The sequence below is a fragment of the Nannobrachium achirus genome (genome assembly GCF_963921795.1).
Source record: "Nannobrachium achirus genome assembly, chromosome: 18".
NCBI classification, from domain to species: domain Eukaryota; kingdom Metazoa; phylum Chordata; class Actinopteri; order Myctophiformes; family Myctophidae; genus Nannobrachium; species Nannobrachium achirus.
In genome coordinates, this window is record NC_137825.1 from 32,102,760 (window position 1) to 32,122,753 (window position 19,994).

Consider the following 19,994-nt stretch of genomic DNA (forward strand, 5'->3'; position numbering starts at 1 on the left):
AAATATTGTTTTATGGTAAGAAAAAGTCACACCCAGTGTGTAGTGAGTGGTGCGAGTTCATTTCATTAAGCGTCCCTCAACGCTTGGCCAATGAGCCACGTGTGGGACATATACATACAAACAAAGCCAGATGTAGGAGCGGTTAGCACCACTCAAAAAGATGTTTAGGAAACATTATAGCATTATAAGATGTGTACTAGTGTCATGTGTGTGCCGTGCCAGTTCTTGGACTCAGGTGGCCCTACATGCAAGATTATTTTAGGTGGCCCCCCACTGACACATGCACGCTTTCAGTGTGGGACCACCTAAAATAATCTGCAGCACCAGATCGAAATTTTCTTTTTGGAGGAATATTGACTTGCTCATGAATTAAGTAGGCCTAACAGGCAGCCAGGCTTAGAGTGAAGTTGGGGATTATGGGGAAGGAGAGGGCATATTAAAATAATAACGCTAGTTTTTGGATGGGGGATACATGACTTAATGTAACAATATATTTTCCTGTGATGTGGCGACTGCTTATATTGCTTATGCCAAGAACCGGTCCTGTGTGTGTGTGTGTGTGTGTGTGTGTGTGTGTGTGTGTGTGTGTGTGTGTGTGTGTGTGTGCGCGCGCTCGCTCGTGCGTGTGTGTGCATGCGTGATGTGTGCGTGTGAGAACTTGTAATGATGAGGATAATGATGATGAACGTTGATTCCTGTGATGAAGACCAGCAGAAAGCCATGGTACATGACACAGTGACCACTGTCTGTTACACTGCAGATGATCCATCACAGTGACCACTGTTAGGAGGCTCAACAATAAGGATAGCTCCTACTATGCAGAGACACTCAGTTCATAAACAGAGGTCATAGAAGTGGACCAACAGGTTCTCAATTATAACACTCACTGAAATCTGCCTGTTTTTGGATGAATAGCCTATATTGCTTTCTTTTTTCTTTTTTTTTCTTTTTTAAATAGTTCAATGTTTGAATGTATTGGCAATACAAAGATATATTTAGGCTTCATGGTTTGAATTCCACTATGAAACCTTTGTGTGCAGTATATCATTTGTCATAACCACATAGACTACTTCACACTACTTTCACTTCTATCATTCACCACTGGAGATAGTTATGGGACAGGTCATTGCTTAATTGTCCTGCAGTTTTATCAAGGAGGAGGTTAAAGCATAATTTATATTCATTCACTCATAAAGTTTTACAAAAGCTCTCCTCAGCTCTGCTTTCTTGTAATGTTGGTCATATAGCTCCCCCTGCAGGTTACAAAAAATATATAAAAGTATTTAAGTTTTGTGTCTGGAATCTGGACCGGAACTGCTCTTCTGTAGTGTTGTTGTCAGGAGGACACATTTAGTTGTCACACATCATCCCTTCGAAGAGGAGATGCGGGAGGAAAGAACACAGCTTGTTGTTAAAGTTTAAAACGTCTAAAAGTGAAAAGTTGATTTAATTAACATTTTTTGCGAACACATTCCATTGCCGTTTGTGTGCGGCTGTCACTTTTGGAGTGGACCAATTCCCGTATGTGCAGAAGCGTGCGAGGTCGCCGAGGTGTGTTTGTTTGTTTGAGGTGTGTTCTCTTGTTTAAGACTTATGACGGTTTGTTGTACACAAAATACTAGTTTGGGTTTGTATCATTTTAACCTTGATTCAAGACTGATGGCTGTCTTAATCCAAGGCTAGTATCATTCATCATTATGTCGAGAATTGTTTATATCGACCATCATTTCGACGACCGGAGGGTTAGCGACTCACTCCACGGTGGTGAGGGTTAGAATCGGGTGTCGAAAAGAAGACATGTAGTAACAGCGACACGCTCCCGAGCTGCCTCTGGTGTTGTAATTGTGAACACCTTTGACGTTTTGGAAGTATGATTATTTGTCAATATATATTAGTCAGGTATTAGTGGGTATAGTGGTGTAGTGTATCTTGTACACCAGGCCCATTGCAAGATGTTGAACATTATGGTGGAGAATTAAAAAAATGGAGAGTAAAAAAAAATGAATTTAATACATTTTTGAATAAGGCTGTAACATAACACAATGTCAAAACATTGTTGGGGGGTGGACTTAGAAAAAATTATCACCTGAACCAAATTTCTTGGATAGAAAGTAGCTCCTAACATGTCTACTGTGGATTTTTCTGAAACAAACACTTTGCAGATAGAAAGAGGACGCTCCAAGCTTTCCATATAGCCGCAATATTGTTGAGTTTGAAGTCGTTTAATACAATCAGATAGCAAAAAACTGTTTTGATGCATTGGATCCCTATGGGAGGTATTGCAACCCTAGATTCATCCGATTATAAAAAATCTAGTGTTGCAATTTGCGGCTAGGTCAATGCCACAATGCATAGGACGCATATTGCTTATTGCAACTAGCTGTTGGCACTCACTGAGAAACACTCAGAGAAAGACCCCTGATACTCAAACTGCTCCAATGACCAGCTGTAGAAGACTGTCTGTCTGTACTCACTGGGAAGCTCCCAGTTATATATTATGTCTGTTTACTGAACAGTAAGTCCGTACATCTACAGGACATTACTGGAAAAAACTCAACAAACCTCCCCTGTTTAATAAAACGTCAATATATCAGACGTCAAGTTCAACAACTAGCTAACAGGTCAAGAAGCTGTTTCTTTGCTTTCTAAGATGGGGTGAGAGAATAACTCCACTACTCCATTTGTTCACATCTTACCACATTATTACAACCTCATTTCACTAATGCTCAGCCTGAGTCGAATAAAATCAACTGTTATCAACAGGCAATAAAAAATGTAGAAAATCATGTTCATTCCATCAAGGTTGTACCCTCTCAGAGTTAAAGGAACACTGAGTATTTCACTGTGTGACCACATGTAACAGTAATGTTGTTGTTCTCTCTGCAGACAAGACTCACTCCACCTCAGCTCAGACCCACTCCTCTCCACCTCACCTCAGCCATGGCTGATAACATGGATGCTGCCGACCAGCGTGAATCGCCATCGGCTGCCAAGAGGATGAGACTGGACACTGACCATGTGAGTGTGTGTGTGTGTGTGTTTCACAAGTGGAAAGCGTTTGATGTTCAACTGCGTTGTTGTGTGCAAGCTGCTGTGTGTTGACCGTTAAAGCATCAAGCACAGGAGGACAATACACGCTGAATGTCTGTATGTTTTTCTGTCTGCTTATCAAGGCATTTATGACGCGTTTGCCGTATCTCTGTGTGTTCACCAATCACCCCCTTTGGCTACATTTTAGGAGGAGACAGATTAGGAGGGTTTGGGGCTGTTTGGTAAAGGTTGGTGCAGATTGGAAGGGCAAGGGCCACATTGAGGGGGTTTGGGGCAGAATGGTGCTGGTTAGGGGGAGAGCGTAAAGTCTGCGGTGAAGAGCTATCCACCGCAAATTTGAGGTGGAAAGCTTTCCACCTCAAGTCAGAAAATAAGTGAAGGCCATCATAGTCCGTCACGGTGGAGTCCTATTCACCGTGACTGACTGGTCCAGGGTGAAGAGCCTATCTGTCTGAAAGTAAAAACAGAGAGATGTGTCAGGACTCGCGGTGGGAAGCTCTTCACTGCGAGGAATGACGTAACGTTGTAGTTTTATGACTCAAAAAGACTACACCGCATTGGATAGCCTTCCACCGCGGTACCGACTCTGATCGAGGCTTAAGGGGGAGAGGGAGATGAGAAATGAGTAAACTCACTTTTAGATCACTGGTTCCCAAACCTTCAAGAACCAAAAGAGAAATCCGGTGTTTGCCCGGACCCAAACTAGTGAAAACAGCAGATCAGCAAGCTCACACAACGTGTCGCTTTGCACCGTGTTGTTAGCCTGGTTAATAAACCAGACTGCACAACACCACCCCCTGGCGGTAGTGGTGGTGTTGTGTAATATCCGACACGCAGTGAGGAATTAGTATGAGCAACGCCAGGCTACCGTGTTGTGACCTTGTAGATCAGCTATTTTCACTTCTTCTTAAGCATTTGTTTTCTAATTTATGGACTTTCTTTGATTTGTTTTTATTTATTCATGAATAAATACGAGTTTCTCTCTGATTATAATTACAAATCTCCCTCTGGATGATGTTGTCGTTACACACTTCAGCAGGATGGCACCAGTGCACCTCTATCCTCCCTGGATGCTGAGGTGTTTGTGGACTCCAACCATCCCAACAAGGTGTTGGAGGGTCTCAACAGGCTGCGTCTCAACACTACCTTGTGTGATGTGACTCTGTGCTGTGAGGGACAGGAGGTCCCCTGCCATCGTTATGTACTGGCCTCCTTCAGCCCTTACTTTGAGGTAAACACACTTTTATTGACCTGCTGTTGTTAAAGGACCACTCCGCCCTAAATAACATCTAGGCTCATTTTCCTACTTATATTGATCCAAAACTATTGTCCATGGGGTCTATTAGGCAGAAATGTCCCTGTTGTCCGGTTTCCCCAGCAGAAGCCAGCAGCCCTCATAGCATAGAGTGGAACTCTATGCTATAGTGGAACTCTATGCTATGTTTTGTGTAAAACTATTGTTTTACACAAAATGTTTATTTATTTCATGAACATGTTATTAGTTTACATCATTACATGGTCCATTCATTCATACATTGCGAAGTGAAGCAGCAAACATTCGTCGCCAGCATCCTCACTTCCCACATTCACACACAAATGGTGACAGGCTAGCACCCCAGGACATGTCGGCATGTGGACAGGAGGAGCCAGGATTTGAACCACCGACCCCTGGATCTTTGGCCAACCTGCTCTACCTCCTAAGCCACAGCCGCCCCAACTTAACAGCTTAACATCTGTTTAGCAGTGTGTGGCGGCTTGTATGGGACAACCAAGGCATGGATGTGTTTGTAATGACAACTAGTAACACATTCATGAAAAAGAAAATCACTTTTGACCGCAACAAATAGTGTAAAAGCGATGGAGGCTTATGGGTTCCACTTTATGGTATGAGGGCTGCTGGCTTCTGCTGGGGAAACTGGACAACAGGGGCATTTCTTCTTAATAGACCCCTAAAATAGTAATTTTGTATCAATACAAGTAGGAAAATGAGCTTAGATGTTATTTAGGGTGGAGTTGTCCTTTAAGGGAATGACATTTTAAGTCTGCCTTGGCTTCCACATAAATCAATCATCATGCTATATCCAAATTAATTAAACAATTGCACATTCATGTGTAAATAAGAAAGGCCGCCCTAAACCATGGGCACTCCAACCATTCACATTTTCAACCTGCACAGGCCATGTTTACCTCTGGCATGGTGGAGTCCACACAGGAAAGGGTGACCATAAGGGGAGTGGAACCTCACATGATTGGATTGCTGGTGAACTATGCCTATACTTCAAAGGTGTCCATCTCCACTGATAATGTGCAGGTAATGTATTATCATCCTACATAAACCTTCTTTATTAGATGCACTTTACACCTTTGTACTTATTTCTTGTATGTATGTTCCTTCCTTTAATGCTTTGTTTCCTAATGTCAGAAACTTGAGGTGAATGTCTTAATAAAAACATTTTGTTCATTTGTTCTAGGCCCTGCTAGCAACATCCAACTTTTTGGAAGTCACGGCTGTTCGAGAAGCCTGCTGTGACTTCATGAGGCGTCACCTGGACATAAATAACTGTGTGGAGATTTACTGCTGTGCCGACGACCACTCCTGTGAAATGCTGAAGAAACACAGCATGGATTATATTCTGGAACACTTCAGAGTCATCTACCAGCAGGTCAGTGGTTGAGGGGTCATACATTTCACTTGTTACTTGCGCCAGTCAGAAAAGCGAGGCGCAAGTATTGCGTTCAGTTAGATGTTTTTTTCGTCTGTGGCACACATTATGATAATATAGTATTCAATGACAGAAAGGATCACTGACTTGACAGCCAAGATAATATTATATGCCTTGGTACTATTGTGTTGTCGAAGGGAAACGACAAGCATTGACAGCGTGACAAGACGAGAGAGGCCATGTTTTGGGACGAGCAGCGCATTTAGCCCCTCACATCTCAACTGCGCAGCAAAAAAAATGAAATTGTTCGACACGATCGATTATTGGCCTCAATATGTCGACTCGCAGGAGCAAAGGTGACTTCAGTATGAAGTATGGAAACAGTCTTCTCCATTTATCGGCTAATCTACTATATTTATTTTTCCACTAATAGGAAGAGTTCCTCTCTCTCTCCGTGGAAAGACTGACAGAGGTTCTCTCCAGTGACCATCTTAATGTTCCTAAGGAGGACATGGTGTTTGAAGCTGCCATGCAGTGGTTAGACAGTTGTCCTAGCCGCAAGCACAACTTTGAAAAGGTCAGTCATTTCTTAGTCTCACCTTGTAAAACGATCAGAGGTCTCTGCCTATCATTATGCCAGGGGTCTTCTAAATGCAAGGTTGTCCCTGGTTCGATTCCAGGCCAGGGTAGCAATGTCGTTATGTGTCCCTGAGCAAGACTCTTAACCCCTAATTGCTCATGCGCTCCTTGTGGGCAGTGAATCAGCTGGGTTGGGCTGAATACAGAATTTCCCCCTCAGGATGAAGTAGGTAACTATTATTATTATTATTATTATAGAGTCACTTTCCAATACATGCTTGGCATCTATTGTATACTTTTGTGGTACTAGCTGGTAATATGCATAACATAATATGATGTTGTTCCAGATGGACTAATAAATACTTGTTGTTCTTTAAGGTGCTTGAGCAGATCCGTCTGCCTCTCATCAATCCCTCCTACCTCCTCACTGTGGTTGAGAGTCTGGATGTGGTGAAAGATCACCAGGGCTGCCAGAGGTTCATATCTGAGGCCAAGGGGGAGCAGCCCTTCTCTTACACAGCACGTCCACGCAGGACCACAGGTACCTGCTGAACACAGAAACAAACAATAAAGCACGCACATCCACTTACTAAAAAACAAGTTCTGGGCTGAGGTCAGAAAAGTCTGCACACTGGGTCATGCTCCAAAGCTTAATAAACATTTACCGCTATTTTGGTTCCTTTTTACACCATTGGATGTGACGTTTTGAGCCTACCGGCTCTTCATCAGAAATCAGACCTGCTGATCACAATAAATTGCATTTTTATAGCACTATTCTAGTGCTTTACAATGGTTAATTCATTCATTCATACATTGGGAGGTGAAGCGGCAGACAGTCGGTGCCAGCGTCCGGTGACAGCATTAAACTATACAACTTATCTCTTAGCAAAATGCAATCAGACAACTCCCGACGAAGCCGGTGGATTTGACATATGGCCTAAGTGCCTGCTACCAAAACTGTGTGAGGAGTAGCACGGCAAAATAAAGTTTATCCGGAAAGTCGGACAAGTACTATACAGTAGTTTGGTTGCCAACCACACAAATTACCATTGTGTTTTTTTTTTTTTTGCTGGACCGTCATTTAATCACGTCACGCGCACGCATGCACGCGCCTCTGCATGTGAGCATGCAGAACAGCTGATGCAGTGCATGAGAGTCAACTCATGACGAGCATTTGAACATACTGTATCTTATCTTTAATTAGTAGTAGGAAACATTTTAAATCTTCTCAAGGAATGCCTTCAATTATAGTAGCTGAAAAGGTGTAGGCTAGAATAGAAAGGTTGTCAACACACTGCAGAAGTAATGGTGGGAAAAAAACAATGTCTTAAATGTAATTCTAGTCTTAATTAGCCTACATTTACATTGTTACTTAAGTTTTTATTTTCTATTTTTATTTAATTCAATTAGAAAATACTGCACTGCAGTAGCAAAACTAAAACGTTTGCTTTGAACGAATCTCAAACAATAGCACAGAAGCAGTACTGAGGCCATGTGTGAGGACGCACATACACATGCAGTCACCGCTGGAAACCTGTTTAAGTAGCCATTTGAATAGGTACTTGGGCTTCGCGGTAGAGGTCTTCACAGGAATGGGCCCGGGTCAGAAAAGGACCATCACATTTTGTCAGATTCCGACCTGTTCCGAAATAATAATCAAATTACAAAACCAAACCAGAGTGGCCCCGTAACGGTCTCGTCCGTTTCCGCCCTATTCCGATTTTCTTTCTTTTTTCAGACCGTAACCCGTGACATTTTGTCCCGAAATCTGTTTATTTCCGAGGTTCCGAGAGACCTGAGCAGTTAATGATTATTAAAACAACTTTTGTGCCTCTGCTCTGCCTTTCATGTGCCGCCCGAGATCCCTTACTCACTTCAGCCGTCGCTGTTAAATGATTGACAGGTAGAAGAAGGCTGTGAAGGAATCTATAATATTAATATTGAAACAAAAGCCAGGGATAAAGGAATGCTTTTAAGCTATTTTATATATACAGAGGTAAGCCATTTTCGGTTTGTTTGTGTCATGGTTGTACTGTGATTTCTCATCAGCCTGGCAGCAGGAGTAGCTACGCATCACACATGCATTACGCACGCACCAAGTTCTTTTTTTCCCCCCGCTGTTAATCTGATCCTAGACCAGTATAATCACCTCACAGTTACACAGCCATTCATGTCGCTGCCTCGTGGATAACTGACCTGATCCTAGGTCAGCCTAAAAGCAGCACACACGTTAAACAGAACTCCAGTTCGTTCCTTATCCTGATCAGAGTGCAGCAGCACACTCAGTCCAGTGCACACACATACATTGAATGATTGCTTTATTAACAGTTTGCATAAAAAAAGCAGAAAGTACACACACATCACACACACAGGACTGGTCCTCTCGGGTAATACACATAATGATTGACAGCCCTGTGTTCCAAGGGAAATGCGGCCATTCTGACCCGGCTTAGAGTGATTATGATAAAACACTGACCGAACCCTGTGCGGGTCTCTCGGGTGATTTCGGGGTCGGGGCACCTGTGAAGACCTCTACTTCGCGGGTCGTGTGAATCTACTGTTGTTCCCTATTGAGCTTGGCACATTTCCTGTGTTGTTCCTGTGTCGCACATTTCCTCTCAAAAAGCACCTGCAATGTAGTGGATTTGAAACTACAATGCAGTGCCCAACATGGGGTGATCACTGCTTGCCTTCTGTGACTTGTTTTATTTTTTATTTTTGTTTATTTTCTGTTTATTTTGTTGCTGAGTGAGGTCAGCAGACAAAGTAAAGTGACGTGGGTGAAATGTGCCAATCTCAACAGGAAACAACGGTAGGGGGTGCACTCACCACTCACTGGTAAACTTGTTATGCAATTAGCCATTTGATTAGAGTATGCTACTACTTGGCGTGTTGTCACTCGTTGAATGTATGGGGGCGTGTTCTAACATGCACATGCGTACATTCCGGCCACACTCAGTGATACAGCATTCAACGACCAAAACACCACTACTCCTTCAACTCTTAAATCTAATGTCTCACCTGCTCCTTCTCTGCTTGTTGAAGTGATCGTGACAGTGGGAGCGATCCAAGGGACTGCATTTTCCATTCACAAAGTTCGGAGCTTTGATCCCCTGACCAATCAGTGGAAAACTCTTGGACGACTGCCCTCAGAAATATACGGTTATGCTGTGGTTGCGTCAGGTGAGGAATCAACACACCACAGAGTAACTATAGTATCGCACCATACAGTAAACAAACAACAACCAAAGGACCCCAATGGAAACAAGCCATAGTGCTTTCCTGGGTTTAAATCCTCTTAGCGGACCTTGTATCAAACTGTACTTTCCTGTGCCTTTTTTAGCGAACTACTAATAAAGTATTCAATCAATCCGCACCATACAGTAAACCTAGTAAGGCGGAGTGTTGCACAGAATCCCAAAGCACTTCAGCTAGTGATTGAGTGTACATACAGTAATACAGTATGATTGACGGGCAGAGTAGACACTTCCCTTCACATAGAGCAATGTGATTGGTAAATGAATACTGGGAACAGTGTTTTTGTCTAAATGTTACTAAAGAATGTTTCTTTGGTGAATTTCGGTGAATTCATTGGCTTCATAAGTAATACATGACGATAAGATATGTGAAGAAATGTAAAGCTGTGTATGCATATTCAAGTCAATCAAGGTGTAACATGTTTTAATTCTCCTCTTCTTCCACCATAGGTTCCTTTCTGTATTTGGCTGGAGGCCAATTCTATGATGATGATGATGATGATTACAGTAGAGAGATGTGGCGCTATGATGTTCACCACAACTCATGGTTGAAGATGGCTCCCATGAATGTGCCACGCACATTGTTTTATTTAGATTTTAGTAAGATTGTCAAACTATCACATTCAAATTAATAACCCTGGTGTCCATATTTGGGGCATGTCGTCATAGGCAAGATTAAAAAAATACATTTTTCTTTCAGAAAATAGAAGATCTATGAGCTCACAATGTGTCACATCACATCAGCTAGTCTGTAGATCATCTTTCTAAATAGCCAAAATATGAATAAAATAGCGTACAAGTGCAAGTACGAGATATTTACATATTTCAGAATATCTGGACAATATCAGACAATATCCGTTGCTTTTATAGCTAATATCTAATTATATGGATTATGGAAATTCATTAAATCAGCAGGTTCTGAAAAGGCGTCTGTACACATTTACGAGTTTTTATAAATTTATAAAAAAAATCACAATCAAATGTCCAGCATCTAAAATTGTAGAAAAAAATCTTTTTCCATTCCTTGACAACAGTTAAAATCAGCCATAATTGTTATGTTTTCTCTGCTCACCCCCACATGGGCCAAAGACCTGGTGATGCTGGATGGATATGCGTATGCAGTGGGGGGCGTGGCTGATGATAGTGTACCCTCGATGGAACGCTACAACCCCAACACAGACACCTGGCAGCTCATGGAGGGTGTCGGTCACATTGACAGCTGTCATGTGGTCCCATTGGATGGAGAGCTCTATTTTATTGGTATGGAACAGATTGGTCAGGTTCAGCCTACTGGGATTGATGAGGTTGTGCTTTTTATATATTGTAGGTCAAGCATAATGGTTCATTGAAAACGTTCAACTCGTTTGGTATTCTGTATTCATGCTTCTCCTGCTGACGGTGAATAATGTTTTGACGTTTGTCCTCCTGGATTCTAGAATCTAGTCCAATTGGCAGTGAGCCCCCGACCCAGATGGCCAAGTACAACCCGAAAACATCTGTGGGGACAGAAGTTGCTCCTCATCAAATTCCACGTGATGGCGCAGCTGCTTGTGTTCTGAATGGAAAGCTCTATATCCATGGTGGAAGAAGTACTACAAATAACTAACAGAATATATATATATATATATATATATATATATATATACATACACACACACGCACGCCGCACACACACACACACACACACACACACACACACACACACACACACACACACACACACACACACACACACACACACAATATGTAAAACATGTTAATTAAAAGTAGAGTCATTTAGTAAATGCATTCAGTTACTTTCCATCTCTGATCTTAGTTCCATAATAGACACACTTGTCTTAAACTAATTAATAAAATACACTAACAGTCACTATCCTGTTAATTCTTGTTTGTTCTATAGGCCATTTACTCACAGTTGAAAATACGATGGAATGCTACAACCCCAAGACCAACCAATGGACCATGTGTGCCCCCATGCAGGTGGAACGCACACATCATAGCGTGGCTGTGGTAGATGGAAAGATCTGTGTTCTAGGAGGGCGGAGAGACCGCGATAGGTATGAGACCTCTGCTCCATAAATGTCTGGGAAAAGGTTTCTTCTTGTCACACCAGACATTTCTCTCATGGCTGTTTGTTTGTTTCCTCATGTAGTCCTGTCCTCGACATCGAGTGCTACTGTGACGAGACTGACACGTGGGAAACTGTGGGGCAGATGGCTCCTGCTTGCTCCCGTTTCAAGTCTGTCTCTCTCAAGCTGAGGAGGGATCATGGTCAACCCATAGTTGATGAAGATGATGATTCTGAAGAGGACTAGGGTTGGTGTCCGGAACCGGAGGAACTGGATCCAACATTGAGGAACTGGAAACGGTTCCATCATATTTGGAACGGGTTTGTCACACCGTAAGAGCTGGTATGTGGACTACAATTACAATACCAGTCGTTCTCAAACGTTTTAATTTCAAGGACCACCATAACTCTTGAGTTACAGACCTGTACGGGCCCATTTGGAAACTGAGTGAATTTGTGTTTTAAAAATCGATATAATTTTGGCCTTCATTACAATGTTTGATAAGTATAGGAGTCGTCAAAGGGAACCGTTAAGGAATCGAACCGTTAAGAGGGAATCGTTAATGAACCAGAATTGTTAAAATCCTAAGGGGCCCCAACCCTAAAGGTGACACAATGTTGATTTATACTTTATATCATTTTATTGATATAATGATTAAGAAGTTTCCTGTTGGGACGTCACAGAGAAGAAGAGACACACTGTGTCGTGATGATAGTGTCAGCTTCCCATTCAGTTCAGTTTCGAAGCTCTGCTCAGACCCAGCTCACTAAGATGAAAGAGATGGGGAGGAGAGGGATAGACACAGCATCCCAATCCGTCCCATGCTGCTGCTGCTGCTGGCCAGCCTATCGGAGCCAAGGGGCTTCCTGGCCAGCCTATCAGAGCTGAGGGGCTTCCTGGCCAGCCTATCAGAGCTGAGGGGCTTCCCTTTCAGTCCCTCCATGGATGCAGACGTCACCCCAGAACCACCGTCTGGTTGAAAGGTAAGTTCAACCTGTCAGTCTGTTCCTGTTCAGAAAACTGCCTACCTGTGACATCATCAGTAGTCATTCACAAGATGGAGAGAAAAATGTTTTTAATTGATGCAATGATCCCCATTGATGAGGTTGGTACGTAGGTTTCAGAACTATGGAAAGCCCACCAATGTGTGTGTGTATGTGTGTATGTATGTATGTATGTGTATACACTAAACCAAGAGCACAAGTAAATAGGGTTTAATGTAATAAAGCAGAATACATGACAGCAAATGATAAATCCCAAACCCCAGGAGTCCTTCAGACAGGCTATCTACCAGTATGTAATATCTATCATTGTCCAGTACATAATAATGTCCTAATTCGTGGGCAATCAATCCATTGAGGGCAGCTTGAGGAATCAGAGAACAAATAATCAGGCCTAATAATCAGTTACTTCACTCTTACAAGTTAACTAGACACATTACTCATACACTACACAATGACGGCACTCAAAATTAAGACCTTGTAGGTACTATTAAACTAGACCAGGTCAACCTGGTTGTGCCAGACCCCGGTTCTGCCAACCCTCTGGGCCTATAAATTTAATGGTACATTTATAGGCTGTCTGCCTTTTGTAGGCATGTCATCATCATGTTATCATCATGACCATCTATGGAGAAAAACCGGACAGACCGACATTTGCTTATGTAGGCCTACCCATTTCATGGGTCTGGCAAATACATCATATCATGCAACTTTCCACAAAGGACTAGTGAGGTAAACGGTGACTGGATTAATAAAAGACTGGCTAAAAATGTCTAGTTAAGGGCTGGGTAATAATCAGAGTAAAATGAATAACAGTTGAGGCAGTAGTTTTCCAACTGGCAAGAGAGGTTACTTATCTCGGAAGAGGGGCAAGTCTCGACTTAACCCCTCTCCTGATATCCACACACTTCCCCTCTGCTCCAGGGCTCCACCATGGTCACCATGTCCTAATGGCTGGTTTGTCTCTCCCGGGCCTTCCCTCTTTTGGCTTCCTCTCCCAGCATCCCCACAGACAGATCCGCTATGGGCAGACAGGACACCCCCACATAGGGTGCCTGATTAACTGTTTCTCCCCACGGGTGTCCCTGTCCTGACCTCGGCCCCGGCACCTGTCCATTATCGCTTTCCTCTCTCGCCGGCCAGGTCTCTCTCCTCCAATCTCTCTAACTCGGCTCCTTTCTGGCTTGGTTAAATGGTGGTCCCATAGCTTGACGAAAAGACCTCGGTGTAGATGTGATATTAAGTTTTGTCAGATCATATCTACAGTATATATTGACGGTGATGTCATAGTTTGTAAACTCATCAAGGATATCTGCCGTTGTGTTTGCACCGCTCACGTCGCACGGGTGCAATTTTTTTATTGATTCAACGATCATCCGTGAAGAGAAAGGCAGTAGTTTCCCCATTGACGATGAGGTTGATAGGCAGGTTTCATTACTATACAAAGCCCACTGAGACGCAAAGTGTCGTTTTGCTGTAGTTTTATTTTGGATTTACTTTTACAAGCTTTTCATTCAACAGTCTTATGATGGGCATTAGTGAGAACCAATTATACAAAGATATGTTTAAAATTAAAGCAAAGGACAGACAGATGGAAATCTGCATTCTCGATCACGTCACATCCTGTTTCCTCTAGGGTTCTAATTTTTTTTTTTTTTTTTTTACATCATATGGAGCTGTTCACTAACTTGTGAAACCCCCTCAACCCCAGAATTCTGTAAAACTACATTTTTGTTGCAGTTGTACATACCCATGACAGTAGATTTTTGTCTAAGAAAATTGCTTATTAGATTGATGAAAATTATGACAAGAAGTTGCAATTTTGCTGCATGGCCATATTAATACTTTCTGCAGGGGGCACTATAATACCAGCTTTCATGAGGCTTAGTTAAAGTATTTAACATGGTGCTTTGTTGTCATTTATACAACCAAGATCTTTCAGTTGAAATCTGCTCTCCCCACCCCTGTTGATGACGTGACTGTAAGCCTGAAGTCCTAATGCATTTTCACACTCATCTGTGTATGGCTTTCTTTTCTTGATGTCCCTGCAGTGAATGGAAATGTGAAGAGGAACCCATGGACAACTAATCCTCCCAGCAGATTGAGATTCAGGAGCTTGTGACCAAGTTGACCAATCAGTCTGGCCTGGACATCATCCATATCCACAAGCCTTTCCACACAGACAACCCAACATCCAGGGCCCGTGGCATCCTTTCACCAACCCATCTCCTTCTATAGGCCCAGTTGTACCTTTTTATAGGCCCAGTTATACCTTTTATATCTTTTTCTCACAGGCAACCCAAGCTTCCAGGGACAGTGGCATCCTTTTACCAACCCACCTCCTTCTTTAAGCCCAGTCACACAGTCTATAGGCCCAGTTATAGCATCTTTAGACACACACACACACACACACACACACACACACACACACACACACACACACACACACACACACACACACAAACTAAATAATTAAAGACTATCCCTGGGTCAATATACTGTACATTTTTACTGAAGCCTGCTAGAAACAATATTGTTTTAGATGGAAATGGGTATTTCATTTGGACAACAGTCTTGGTTCAACATATACAGTAATGCCTTTCTTTTGTGAAAGAGAAAAAACAAGTTTATATAATGACCATAGATCTGTCTTGTTCTTTTTTTTCCTTTTTCTTCAAGTTCACCCCTTTTTTCTTATAATGTTGTCATTATGCCCAGTGAACCCTACCCACACATTTATGTGTTGCCACTGCTGTGTTGCCACTGCTGTTGTTGCTATTTTTTTGGGGATGGGACGCAGTGATGTAATTGCAGATACTGTTTATAAATAAAAATAACGTTCAGCATTTTCTGTCATATTCTCAGTCGATATAGCGTTACAGATGGCCGACCAGGCATAATGTAAACTGATTTAGTAACTAAAGCACTCATAATTGGAGTGGAATAGAAAGTACTATATTTTCCTGTGATTTAAGTATACATTATTGATAATTTTGAACTACCCAAGTTACTCAATTAAAAATACCTAAAATGTGATTGAAGTACAGTACTTGAGATACCTTTCACGAATGGGAATAATTTAGAAACTCTTAAAAAAATATGAATCTAATCTGGACTATTTGAGTTCCTGAATTGTTCCCTCCTCCTTTGTTTCTGTTCATATAGCAATGCAGTGAGGTGACATACAGGACTATAAAGAAAGTAGACAGGATATTACAGTAAAATGCTTTATATGCTCAAATAAAGCTTCAGTATATCAGATGACTCTTGACTACATAAGAAGTCAAGAAGCAGTTTCTTTGCATTGTAAAACGTATAGAGAGTGACTTCACATCTGACTACAATGAGAATGGAACATGGGGAGAAAGAAACCTCTTTCAATGTATCCGTTCAAGATGAGCAGAGAACCACTTTTCACCGGTACAGTTCCACTATGTCTATTACAGGACTGGTTGTAAATGGAAATATAGCCTATAGGTTGCCTACTAGGCAACCTACTAGCCTACTAGGCTGTAAACATTTAACTCATTCAGCACCTCAGATTATACAGTGCCTGCTATTGAGATGGAAGGGGAGGGACATGAGTGTAGAAAGTATGACATTTTGAAAATATGACATTTTCGTATGACAAAACTACAGTGTCTGCGGTTTCAAAACCATAGTTTGGTCAGAACATGTGGTGTTTTAGCCGACTTATGCTGCCATCTAGTGGTGAAAAGGATTCACTGCCCCGACATTCTTAAAGCTACTTGTCATTTTATTTATGCACCATTCAACATCTGTAATAAAGGTTTATCTTCTTATCTTGTATTTATCCATTTACTTCATATGCCAATTCAGCATGTGTAGTTTAAGAATATCTATTTCTAAAATAGGCCTGTTTTCTTTTATTCCCCTCAAACCTGTCCCATTTTTTAATTATGTGAATAACGTAATTTTTATTTGTATTTATTTTAGCAACCCTACCTCCAATGGGGCTCAGATTTTGTGTTCAAAATCAAAGGTATAGATACTCAGCCTAGTAAAGTAGACTCTTCCTGATCCCCTGACAGGAGAGAGTCTGTAAACAACTGGTCTGTACTCTGTATCTTATTCAACAAGATAAGACCGCTCTAGATTGTCTGTCTGTAGGAGGATACATGCGTTCTTTTGCCAGTTAATAGAATACCCATATTTTCATTTCAATGCTGTATAAATCATTCATCACTGGAGATAGTTATGGGACAGGCAGTCGTTGCTTACTAACTCCTGTCCTGCAGCTTTATCAATGAGGAGGTTAGAGCATAATTATATAATATCCATTCATTCAGAAAGCTGTTTTACAAAAGCCCTCGACTCCGCTCTGCTTTCTTGGAATGTTGGTCATATAGCTCCCCCTGCAGGTTACAAAGATACAGAGTATTTGTGGGCTCGCCTATTGCGAGCACACTTTAGATATTGTCATTATTTATCTATCAGTCAGTCAACAGTAGACGGGAACTTCGGTTCCTTTCTACTCCTACATACTTAGTGAGAAAATGAAAATAAAAACATCAATGTGTTCTACAGTGGCGACGTGTGCTATTATTTTATACAGCAATCGGCCAAATGGTGGCTCTGTAGGAAGCCTTCGAAAGTGCGATCTTTGAACAGGTATAGCTCATGCTGTGTTATACATACAGCCATGAAACCTGTATACACTTATGCGTCTCCTCATGCCGAACAACTTTTACCCTCTAACTTTTGACCTCTGACCTTTAGGTCTCCCACAATTCGGAATTATATGAAAAACAGTAAAAATCTATCTCCTCCTGGGATTTTCGCGTCAAGTGCACAAAACTTTTTTCACATGAACTTTGGACCAATGCGGTCAAACTGTCTGGTTGGATTTCTTTTAAAGTGAAATATAATTTTTTAATAATTCAATAAATATTGCAGTTTTATGCAAATTATTCTTCGGCCTCTAAATCATACATGCAAAGTTACACGTTCATGGCATTTGGCAAAGATGTAGAGGGTTAGTCAAGGTATCACTGAAACCAATTTTATTCCAATCGGCCAAAGGGGGGCGCTATACGAAGCGTTTGAAAATTCAAACTTCAAACCGGCATAAGTCATGACTCGTTTCGTTTGAAGACATGCAACTTGTTACACGCGTGCTTTGACTCAAGCGGAAGACATCTGTGTCGTTGTTAAGTAAGCTCCGCCCTTCAATTTTCCGCCATATTGAGCAGTTTGTAAAACACGTAAACCCGCTTTTATTCTGGAATTTTCGCTCCACGTGCACAAAACTTTTTTTACATGAACTTTGGACCGATATCTAAAGATCTGTCAGATCGGATTTCTTTAAAATTGAAACATGCTTTTTTAAATAAATTCAATGAATATTGCAGTTTTATGCAAATTATTCTTCTGCCTCTAAATCATACATGCAAAGTAACATGTTCATGGCATTTGGCAAAGATGTAGAGTGTTAGTCCAAATATCACTAAAACCAATCTTACCCCAATTGGCCAAAGGGGGGCGCTATATCATTTTGAGCAGTTTGTGAAACGCTTAAACCCGTTAGGATTTTTTTTTTGCAATTTGCATGAAACATTCTACACACAATCTAAGGACCTTTATCTAATATGCCTATGAAGTGCACACACACAAAAAAATAATAATGAATATAGCTGCAAGCAGCGATAAAGTGGCCAAAGCCAAAAACACCTCAAATCATGAACACAGCCTGCAATGTGCGTGAAATCTTGCAAGCACATTCCCAATAGGTCAAGGAACAGATACCACCCTTCTTACATTGGCCTGTTATAGCGCCACCAGCGGGTCAACTTTTGCACAACACATTTTTGGAACAAAATGGACCAATCTTTGACGTCAGTAACGTCAAAGAGAGCACTGCCTGCGATCTTGACATTTTGTACTTTTATAGCCATTGTTTTCTGGCTTGAAGCGAGCCCACAATTGTTTCGAAGGAACAATATTTTTCTAGTTATGTTTGAGTCTGGAACTGCTCTTCTCAGTAGTGTTGTTACTTGTCAGGAGGAGGAGGACACATTCACACTATACGTCCCTTTTAAAGAGAAGACGCGAGAGGAAAGAATAATACTGGTAGTTGTTAAAGTTTAAAACGTCTAAAAGTGAAACGTTGATTTAATTAACATTTTGTTGACGGATCACATTTCATTGCTGTTGTTTGTGTGTGGCGGTCACGTTGGGACTCACTCATTGCCTTTGGACGTGTATGCAGACAGCGAGGTATGTTTGTTTGAGGAGTTTCTCTTTTTGTTTATGACTTTGCGTTAGTTTACAAATATATGCATGTTCATATCATGTTTTAGCCTTGTTTCTGTTCATAATCCATTCAGTGACATACATACGTAGAGTTTGTGTAGTAGCCAGGATATCACTGAAAAAATACTTTACTCGTTTATTTCATAATGCTTGTTGTGAGAGGTTGTTTATTGTTGGGCGTTGGATTGAGACTGATACTGTATATATGAGAATAGGGCAAGAGAAGCTCAGTAAATGAGAGTAGGCCTAAAGGAAGAACCATACAGTTTTGTGAGGAAGTGAGAGGCAGTGTAAATAGTAGACCTATTCCTTAATGTACTGTCTTGAATGAAAGTAAGTATTGGTATCAAAATGTACTTAAAGAGGAAAACCACCCATTTTCAATATTGAACTATGTCATTAATATACCTTGGAGGAGATGTGTGGAAATAAAATAAAAAAAGTTCCCCCCCTTCTGTGTTGCCTAGAACTGGCGGATTGTTTTTGGGGTTATATTTTTATAGAAGATAATATCTTCATATATTATGAGATTAAAGGAATTAATGAAGGTAGCGTAGTATCCCCTAGCTCTGGTCAATAGCGTTAGGGAGAACTCCACTAACGCTATGGACCAGAGCTAAGTATCCCCCAAACTGTAAGACAGATGGCTTTTCATCAATTGTACACGACCATTAGGAATAGCATTGAACAAAGATCTAGTTCTTTAAAAGGAATTGGGAAGTTGTGCACTGTCATGAGCTGTTCATAGGATAATATTATGTTCCCAGAGTTTAGAGTATCAAAGAGACACAGTACATATAGTTGATGTCTCTCTGGAACCACTTTGAAAAAACAGATTTATTCCTGATTAAGATGTCACTATTAGTACAAAGTAAAGCCCTATGTGGGGAAAAATTGTGGACATGTGATAATTTCCAAGCCAATAGTGCCTGCTGGTGGAATTTGGAAAGGTTAACTGGCAGCCTAGTTGTTTAGAAATTGCAATGAATGTAACAGAAATGAAAGCCCTCCCAATTTGCTAAAGATAGAATTTGGGATGAAAAAGAAAATGGAGTCTGGGCACTAATTAATTTTAAATGTATTGATAGTATCCTCAAAATC

General features: G+C 41.3%; 2 protein-coding genes across 2 annotated transcripts in view; both read left to right on the forward strand.

Moving 5' to 3' along the window:
* Nucleotides 1-666: 666 nt before the first annotated feature.
* LOC308303037 (kelch-like protein 20) lies at nucleotides 667-6,845 on the forward strand (the record flags this gene model as incomplete). The annotated part of the gene is made up of 7 exons (XM_080747356.1): nucleotides 667-723; nucleotides 2,887-3,018; nucleotides 4,088-4,282; nucleotides 5,228-5,362; nucleotides 5,523-5,714; nucleotides 6,148-6,291; nucleotides 6,672-6,845. 7 exons carry the CDS (start codon nucleotides 667-669, stop codon nucleotides 6,843-6,845), a joined length of 1,029 nt encoding a protein of 342 aa, XP_080603482.1.
* A 5,595-nt stretch (nucleotides 6,846-12,440) lies between these two features.
* Nucleotides 12,441-19,994, forward strand: part of LOC308303038 (kelch-like protein 21) — a gene marked incomplete at both ends in the record, with an annotated part of 31,656 nt that continues 24,102 nt past the window's right edge. Inside the window, one exon of the mRNA XM_080747357.1 lies at nucleotides 12,441-12,594. Within this exon, the coding sequence (XP_080603483.1) occupies nucleotides 12,441-12,594 (154 nt within the window). The remainder of the gene's footprint in view (nucleotides 12,595-19,994) is intronic.